At 38.7% G+C, this 9953-nt stretch overlaps 1 protein-coding gene across 2 annotated transcripts in view; it reads right to left on the reverse strand.

Moving 5' to 3' along the window:
- The window catches only part of MSRA (methionine sulfoxide reductase A), a 453971-nt gene extending 446045 nt beyond the window's left edge, over positions 1-7926 (reverse strand). For both annotated transcript variants that reach the window (XM_047091960.1, XM_047091958.1), the window contains exon 1: positions 7419-7926. In XM_047091960.1, coding sequence (XP_046947916.1) covers positions 7419-7554 — 136 coding nt within the window. In that variant the 5' untranslated portion in view covers positions 7555-7926. The remainder of the gene's footprint in view (positions 1-7418) is intronic.
- Between the last annotated feature and the right edge of the window lie 2027 nt (positions 7927-9953).

The raw sequence follows: 9953 nt of genomic DNA on the forward strand, positions 1-9953 counted from the left end.
GTATCTGTAGGATAAATTCCCAGAATTGAATTCCTGGGTCAAAAGGTATATGCATTTAAATTTTTTACAGATATTGCCAAATTGCCTTCTGTAAGAGTTGAGCCAATTTACACTCTCGCCAGCAATGTACAAGAGTGCCTTTTTCCTTAAGGATTTACCAACAGAGTGTACCATCAAAGTTCTGGATTTTTGCCAATCTGAAAAATGAAAAATGGTGTTTGCATTCTCCTCATTATGAGAGAAGTTGCTCACTCTTTTATATGTTTAAGAGCCAATTGTACCTCCTTTTCTATAAACTATCTTTTCATAACCTCTGCCTATTTTTATAATGGATGTTGGTGTTTTCTTATTAATTTCTAGGAGCTTCTTACATATTAGGGAGAATAGTCCTTCTCTTATAAGTTGCAAATATTTACCTCAGTCTTTCTTTTGAATTTGTTTACGGTAATTTTTGCCATGAGAAGATTTTTATTTTGATGTGATCTAACTTATCAATTTCTTAAGTCTTCTGATTTTCAAGTCATAGTTAGAAAGGCTTTCCTTACCCCAAGATTATAAAGGAATTTTATAGGAATTCTCCTTTTCTAACATTTACTTGTTTCATTTCCTTTTAAATTTTTATTTATTTTTGAGACAGAAAGAGACAGAGCATGAGCAGGGGAGGGGCAGAGAGAGAGGGAGACACAGAATCTGAAGCAGGCTCCAGGCTCTGAGCTGTCAGCACAGAGCCCAACACAGGGCTCGAACTCACAGACTGTGAGATCATGACCTAAGCTGAAGTCGGACACTTACCAACTGAGCCACCCAGGCACCCCTGTTTCATTTTTACATGTAACTAAATGGAGAAACAGTAGAGTAGATAACATCACAAACTCTAGAGCCAAACCGCCCACATTCTTGTTCCAGATCCACCATTTATTAGCTATGTGACCTGGGATGAGTCACCTATCTCTATGGGCCTGTTTCCAGATCAACAAATGAGGATAATAATAATTACCACATGGTGGGGGGAGGGGGGTTGTTGTGAGGATTAAATGTCTTGGTAAAAGTAATTACTAGAGTGTCTGACATACAGTAAGCACTCAATAAGCATGAGCTATTATCAAACATCTCTTTAAAACTTATCCTGGTTTAAGATGTGAAATACAGATCCAACTTTCTTCTTCCATATGGCTACCCAGTTGTCCCATAGCCATTTTTTGAATATTCCATCTTTTTCCCACTGATTTAAGATATCTCCTTTATGATATACTACATCCCCATAGGTATTTAAGAATTTCTCATCTTTCTATTCTGCTCCATTGACCTATCTATTCATGGACAAGTATCACACTGATTTAATTATTGAACTTTACTTTTACTATATGGTAGGGCTAGTTGCCCCTCTTTGCTCTTCTTTAACAGTTACTGTAACTCTTCCTGTTTATTTTTCCCTATGAATTTTTATTAATTTTTTTAAGTAGGCTTCACACCGAGCACAGAACCCCCACACTGGGCTTGAACTCAGGACCCTCAGCTCTTGCTACGTTTATTCATAAATTTTAACTTTTTTGGTTGCTATTATAAATGGAGTGTTTTCTTCCATATATTTTCTAACAAGTTGTTTACACAGAGTAAAACTCTTGGTTGTTGTCTAGTATATATCCTGATACCATACTATTAATTCTCTTAGATTTTCCAGGTATATAATCTCATCATCTGCAAGTTAGTGTCCGTTTTACCTTTTCTTTTCCAATTTGTACATTTATAATTGTCTTCTCCTATATAAATGCATTAGCTACCACTTACAAAACAATGCTAAATAATAACACCAATCACCCAGAGTAGGCCTAGTCATGCTTTAACCCACTTTAGGTAGCCTTGGAAAAGTTGCACAGTAAAGAAGTTTGAAGATGTGAATCTCACCTATTAGGCCACAGTAGTAGCCTATAAAAAGATGAAAATTTTCTCAACTTAAAAAAAAATTACAATAATCCAATTAAAAATTGGGTACAAGACATGAACAGACTTTTCTCCAAAGAAGGCATACAGATGGCAACAGACACATGGAAAAATGTTCAACATCACTCATCAGGGAAATGCAAATCAAAATTGCAATGAGGTATCACCTCACATCTGTTAGAATGGCTAAAAGCAAAAACGCAAGAAACAAGTGTTGGTGAGGATGTGGTGAAAAAGGAACCCTCAAGTACTGTTGATAGAAATGCAAACTGGTACAGCTACTAGAGAAAACAGTATGGAGATCCCTCAAAAAATTAAAAATAGAATTACCATATTATCCAGTAATTCTACTACTAGGTATTTATCCAAAGAAAACAAAACACTAATTCAAAAAGATATATGCAGTCCTCTGTTTATTGCAGCATTATTTATAATAGCCAAATTATGGAACCAATCCAAGTATCCATCAATAGGTGAATGGATAAAGAGGATGTGGTTTTATATATATATACACATATACACAACGGAATAGTATTCAACCACAAAAAAGAATGAGATCAAGGCACCTGGGTGGCTCAGTTGGTTAAGCATCTGACTTGTGATTTCAGCTTAGGTCACGATCTCAGGGTTTGTGGGATCAAGTCCCACATCGGACTCCATGCTGACAGCACAGAGCCTGCTTCGGATTCTCTCTCCCCCCATCCTCTCTGCCCCTCCCCCACTCATATTCTCTCTCTCTCTCTCTCTCTCTCAAAATAAATAAACTTTAAAAAAAAGAAAATTTAAAAAATGAATGAGATCTTGCCATTTGCAACAACATGGATGGATCTAGAGAGTATAGTGCTAAGTGAAGTAAGTCAAGGAAAGGTAAATACCATATGATTTCACTAATATGTGGAATTTAAGAAACAAAACAAAGAAAATAAGAGACAAATCAAAACACAGAGTCTTAAATATAAAGAACAAACTGATGGTTACCAGAGAGAAGGTGGGCGGGGGAGATAAAATAGGTGAAGGCAATTAAGATGAGCGCGGAGTGAAGTACTAAATTATTGAATCACTATACTGTACACCTGAAACTAATATAATACTAGATGTTAACTGCACTAGAATTAAAATAAATTTTAAATAAAAAATTTTTAAACATGAAAATTTTCTTAACACAAAAAGTTAAGATTAAAGCTAAGATAGGGATGCCTGGGTGGCTCAGTTGGGTGGCTCAGTTGGTTAAGCATCTGACTTCAGCTCAGGTCATAATCTCACGGTCCATGAGTCTGAGCCCCACACCAAGCTCTGTGCTGACAGCTCGGAGCCTGGAGCCTGCTTCAGAATCTGTGTCCCCCTGCGCTCTCTCTGCCCCTCCCCTGCTCGTGCTCTGTCTTGTTCTTTCTCTCAAAAATAAATAAAATGTTAAAAAAAATTTTATAGAGATTAAAGCTAACATGATAACCTTAACAACAAAAGCATTTAGTAATGGGGCATACCAACTACTAGGCTGAGCAAGAGTGGACCATCTCCACATTTTTCCCTGATTAGGACTTCAGTGGGAATTTCTATGTTTCTTCATTAAGCATGATGTTGGCCTTTGAGCAGAAATAGATTTATTATATCATGTTATGGAAGTAGCCATCTCTGTTATTATCAAGAATAGTTGTTAAAGGTAGTCAAATGAGTTTTCAGCATCCAGATGACAGTTATATCATTTTTCTTCATAGATCAATTAAATGATGAATTATATTAATAGATTTCCTAATACTGACCCATCCTTACATTCTGGAACTAACTCCCATTGCTGGGCTCTGTTCACTCATATTTATTTAGCAGTTTTTCATCAATATTCATAAGTGGGACAGGTCTGCAGTTTTCTTTTTTTGTGCAATCTTTATCAGGTTTGGTTTTAATATTATACTTACTGCTTAAAAAGAATCTGACAATTCTTTTAGTTTAAATACTATTGGAATTACCTGCTCTTTAAATATTTAGTAGAAGTGTCAGTGTAAAACTGAACATGATGCTTTGAGAGGAGGCAACTCTGACAACTTCATTTCTGCTAGAAAAATCATTGTGTTTAGATTTCCTAAATGTTTCTGATTTCAGTTTGGGTCAGTTATATTTTCCTAAAAATTATCTATTCCATCCAAGTTTTCAAATTTATTTTCAAAGAGTTAAACAAATGGTCTCTCATGAGTCTTTAAATTTTCAATTTCTATTACTCCCCCCTTTCAGTTGTTAATTTTGTATATCTGTACTTTCTCCCTTTTTTCTTTATTAGACAGCTACAGCTCATAAATTTCATTGTCATAGTTCAACTGTTTTTCAAAGAGGCGCCTTTTGGACTACTCATATTGTTCTACTGTTTTTCTATTTATATTTAAAGTTCTTAAAAGAGGACACCATGGGCAGGTGTTCTACATCTCTTCCTCTCTCCAAAAAAAACCACAGTAATATAGTGAAGACTATAGAACAGTGTTCACCTAGTGAACACTAAGAATATAAAGGCAAGAAAGTAGAGATCACACAGGAGCTGTCAACGTTATCCTGAATGATATCGCCAAATCCCAAACATCTGATCAAAAAAACAGATTAGCAATATCTCCAATAGGCAAAACAAACCAAAAACAAAGTGCCATTAAAAAAAAAAAAAAACTGGGCTTTTAGAGTAATTAATTCACTGGAAATAAGATTAGTTCTAACTATAATAAATTCACATTTTAACAACATAGGAGACACTCTGAGGTTTTAATTATAAGCCTTCCACCTCTGCCTGTCTCTAGCAATTAATTGCCCACCATTTCAGTTCAACAAGCATGAATTCCAGTTTTCCCCAAAGTTCTCTGAGTATTGCTGTCTAGTCAGGCACTAAAACAGAGAGAGACTGCCTCCACATAGAAGATCAGGCAAACTGCTCACATGCCCTGCCAGCCAGCCAGTGCTGTCCAGGACCCACCACTAATCTGAACAGAGTGTGCTTCAAATGAGGCAGTCCAGTCCAAGTTTAGTTGTAACCAATCACCCAAAATAGGACGACTCATGTTTTGATCCACTACAGGTCGCCTGGGAGAAACTAAGCATTAAAGAAGTTTGAAGGATTGAATCTTAACCTTCTTGCAAAGTAGAAATCTACTATTAGGCCACAGTTTATTAAAAAAAAAAAAAGTGTTAAGTTTCCCTACGAATATCAAAAAAAGGTAGGATCAAGGCTAAGATGTAACTCTTCACACGAAAAATATTTGGTAATAGTGCACAAAGACAGAACCTAGTACTAAGCTGAACCAAAGACACTAAATAAGACTTATCTTCTAAAATCAAAAGGTGATGCTTTTATCACAGAAATTTTGAGAGTCAGGGCACAAATAACAGACACAGAAACAACAAAGAGAAGTGAAGGGCTGTTAAACAGATTGGAGGCTGGGGCAGAGATGAATTTGACTTTCAAAACAATATTATTAAATCCATAAGCTTCAAGCTTACAGCCACCAAAACCTACCAAGGAGGTAATACTATCCTGCCCATTTCTGGGGCCAGTCCGAGAACCTTCAACAATCTGTCAAAGCAGGAGTTGTACAAGAAGTGGGGATTGGACCGGCTGCAATCTAAAACTGAAATATTAGGCGGGGGAAAGAGTTACAACAGCAAAGCAATAAGGACATATGCACTGCATATACATAGGCATTGTAGCCTTAGCCCTACACCCAAAAAAAGCAGTTCACTGGTCTAGATACAGAGGTATATGCATGATTATATAAAAAGACAAGATGGAAGAGCCTGGAACAGAACCAGGCCCTGAGGTTTTCTGTTAGATTTATTAGGTGGATATGACAAATAAATCATTGGCTCATTTCCGTCATGTTGGTTAATCTTTTACCAAAAGTGTCATTTATGTACCAGGTAATTGATTGGGAACACTTTGGTTAAGATTAAGCAGAACTAAATTTTGGTCAAAGCTAATCTTGAACCAGTTTGGAGCTCTGAACAAGATGTTTGTGTTCATTTGTTTGTTTTTTAGATTTCTGAGAGGGCATACCAAAACACCCATAGTGTGTAAAGAGTAAGTTCAGGACAAGCTGAGGATATGCAACATTGAAAAAGCACTGCCTTTAAGTATCCATTTATGAATACTGGTTTGTAAAAAAAATTATAATTTATTTTTAAAAATAAAATTGTAAAAAAATTGTAAATTGTAAAAAATATTATTTTTTAAATAAAAGTTTAAAATTAATTCTCTGAGCCAAAAAACAAACAAATTTTTAGGGCTGGCTATGAGTTGGGGTTGAAGTGAGGGAAGCCTAAGAAGTAGAACTGCTAATGTAGATGTAGAAACAAGTCACACAGTGTCAGTTTCCAAACTGCCTCAAATCCAAAAAAACTCTACCTCTCCCCCTCTCATACTGATTAGTGTGTACTATACGCAGAGCCTCACTGTGACCTCCTCCTATATATACCCAATAATTCTTTAAGGAAAAGAAAAACAGAATTCCTAAAAATTTTTAAATGCAGGATTTATCTTGTCATTGAGCCATATGTAGAGGACTAATCACCCTTTAATCCTTCAACAACTCTTAAGACAGTGGTTTACAAACTATGACGTGTTTGTTTAAAGTACAAATTGCCAGGGCCACACTCTGAGAAGCACTGCACCAAGGTAATTCTACTTAAAGTATGGTCCCCTTCTGCAACAGAAAATGAGGCTTAAGCTTTACGAAAAGAACCTTTAGAGTAGTTTAATATTACTGGGCACCCAAGCATTTTTCTGACTTTTTTCTTCTTACTGTATTTTCCAAAAGTATTGGTATGAGACTGGAAAATGTTTAACTTTGTAAGGCACAGCTCTAAAGCGGACACCTCCGCACTACTGACTCAAACACGGGCAGACCCGCGAGGACGGGGCTAGGGGCAGCTCCCGCCAATTAGGAGAAACCAGGCAGTCATGGAGAATAACAGAAGCCCGAGGGTAATTCTTGCAACCAGTACAGTGGACTGAGATACAATTTCAAAACTGCAATTTTCATTGTTCTGTATCATTCCATTGCTTCTAGTGACAACACGGCACCATCGCTGCAAGTGGCCACTATTCCAGCGAACCGTGCACAAAAGAGGAGGCACAGAAGCCGGCACTGAGGGCACACGCACCTGTGAGCAAGATCGGAAATCGGGTCAGCGCTTTTCCTACCCAAAGTTGGGAGCCACCGGGGTATTTGCACTCTAGGTGAGTTTTACCAACATACTAGATTCCATCAACGTGCTACATGCTGTTTAAGAGAGTGAGAAGCCAAACAAAGAAAGAGGACCGAAGACCCCTCCGCCCCCCCCTCCCCTAGCGAAGCCTCTTCGCGCTTGCGCAGACCCCAACCTAGCTAATCCGCCCGAAGCCGGCCCTCCGCTCTCTTCCGGGAGGGCGGAGGACGCGCAGCCACAGGGCGCTGACGCGCATGCGCAGCGACGAAGACCGTGCTTTCTGCGCGTGCCTGAGTCCTTACCCGCGACGGGGATCGGCTCCTTCCGGCCCGGCAATGCCTCCTGGGGGCTGACGATCTTAGAGGCGGAGTCGCCCATTCTCGGGACAGGAAAGAGGCTGTGGAAAAGCTGGCTAGCTCTCCTGGTGGCCAAGAGCATGGGCGGGCCGCTGGCCGACGGGCGGAACGGCGCGGTCGAGAGCGGAGCGGCTGCTGCGGAGTGGGCGGCTGGCGCCCGGCAGTGGGACCGGCGTGCACTGAGCCGCGCTGCAGGCAGGGGGTCCGCCGAGGCCGCTTGCGCTGCGGGCTGTGGCCGCTGCCGACCCGGAATCAAGGTTACCTAAGGCTCTGGCCGAAGGGCTGTAACTGAGGGCGTGTTCCGCCCGGGGGTAGGGGGTGGGGTAGGCGTCTGCGGGGGGCCTGGTCCTAGGAGGCCATCAGCTAGTGTTTCTGGTTCGGCTTCGGCTTCAGTACAAACTTCCCAGGGAGAGAACACATGTACTAATTGAGATACGAAGTACGTGAAGCGGCAGAGGTCAAAAACAAATAATGCCTAGCCTTTGATTTTAAAGTTCGTTCCCTCCTTAAAAACCTTAGCAGTTGTTCAGTATGCCCAATAAGGCATAAGACGACCTACTTTACAGGCAACGAGGACGTATGTGTATTTCCACTGGAGCCATTGTAATGGTAAATTATCAAAAAGATGAGGATCCAAAATAAAAACTAAGCACAACTTTCAAAAAGCTACCGAGCTTCTACAGGGAAGATAATTCAAAATAATGTTTTATGTATATACACACATACATATACAGTGATAAGCCCATTTTGCGAGGAAGAAAATAGAGAAGCTCGGCGCTAATACCACCATTAACGCAGTTTGTGTGAATTTAATGCTGCTGTTGGATCATTCTTGTTTCTCAAATCGTGGGAGATAACATTTGTTTCTTTGACAAATTTTCAACCCAAAAAATAAGGTGGGTGAAGCCAGATGGGTGACTTGGGAGTTCCATATGTGAAATTTTGGTTTCACACAAATGTTCTGCCAGAATGGGCAGATAGTCTCACGAGGGAAGGAACTTGCAGATTAGCACTCACAGAAATGAGAAGGCTTTGACTTGACCTCCCCTGTGAGTGAGTTACCTTTTTGTTTTAATGTGGTCTGGACTGAAACAAGGACAGGAGAACTGGCCCTACAGTGTTGTAGAATAAAGTCAGACATGTAACATTAAGCTTAAATTCTTTAGTTTGTAATTTAGATTTCGTCTGGGCAATTTGCCTCAGTTTTTACTTTTGTTTATCCTATGAGATTATACAAAGTAGTTTCTACAGGCCTCCTGAAAACACTCCAAGGTAATCCCTTCCATGTTTGGTCACTGCTAAGCACTTGAAAAATTAAGATCACTTTTCTGTCAGAGGAAATATTTTTTCAATTATTGCCTTTTAATACATACTGAGTTTCTGTTTTTATGTCTTGTGGTTGATTGTATGAAATTAAACATTAGAAATAAACCAAGAACTGAAGAGTTTTTCATGTTGCAAAGTACTTACATAATGTTAAGTTAAAAAGCACTACATAGCTACAGTATGTGTATATGTACTACGTAGTACATACAAAAATGCATATACTTCCACTTGTTATACCCGCAAAGGAAAGACTAGAAAAAAATTTAATGATTGTAGATTTGTTGTTGTTCAAGGTAATGGTCTGCTGATTGTCACTTTCTTAAAATGGTCTGTATTGTTACAGTGTTCTCAAGTGTTCCAATGCCTGATACTTAAATTACAAAAAAATATTTTTAAAGGAAAAATACCTTGATTTATTTCAAAGCTTTCTCCCTCCCATAAAGCAGGGGCTTCTTATCTCATTTACCAGAATAGTTGCAAGAAAAGTTACACGCAGGGAGGTTGGTTGGTTGGTTGGTTGGTTGGAGGAGAAAATTAAAAATTCCTGCCTTCAGTGATGCCATTTTCACCACCAGGACTTCCTTTTCTTCATAATCCCTTCTGAGCTCCACACTTTTTTTTTTTTTGTCCATGTTGGGCACACACTGCTTTAATTTGTTTTTGTTTTTGTGTGTGTGTGTGTGATTATGCACTGGTTTTCCAACAATTCTAACCATGTATGTTCTTAGGCTGCAGCCTAAGCATCCTTTTTGATAAGACAAAGACTCAAAATACAGCAGTTTAAACAAAATAGAAGTTTATTTCTCTTTTACATACAATCTAGTAAGTAACTAGTAGTTAAGTACTGACAGGACCATGTATTTTCTTCTATCTCATACTGAATTAGCTTACATTAGTGCCCAGTGGTTAGTATTGGTTTAATTGGGCCAAAATCCTGATTTAGATTAACAAAAGTTTATTTCCCATTTGTTTAAGAACAGCTCTGCCTTGACCCTTGGAGACAAGAATACTTAATACTCTATCCCAAATCTAGGCCTAGGTTTTAGTTGGGATATAGATTAGGTTGCTTTAACAGAGACCTGAAAATATTGTATCTGAAATAAGATAGGTTTTTTAATTAAAGCATAGTTGACACAATATTACATTCATTTCAGA

Source organism: Lynx rufus, unplaced genomic scaffold (genome assembly GCF_022079265.1).
Source record: "Lynx rufus isolate CCGP_SWC_20201006 ecotype Redwood Valley unplaced genomic scaffold, mLynRuf1.p SCAF_3, whole genome shotgun sequence".
Lineage (NCBI taxonomy): Eukaryota > Metazoa > Chordata > Mammalia > Carnivora > Felidae > Lynx > Lynx rufus.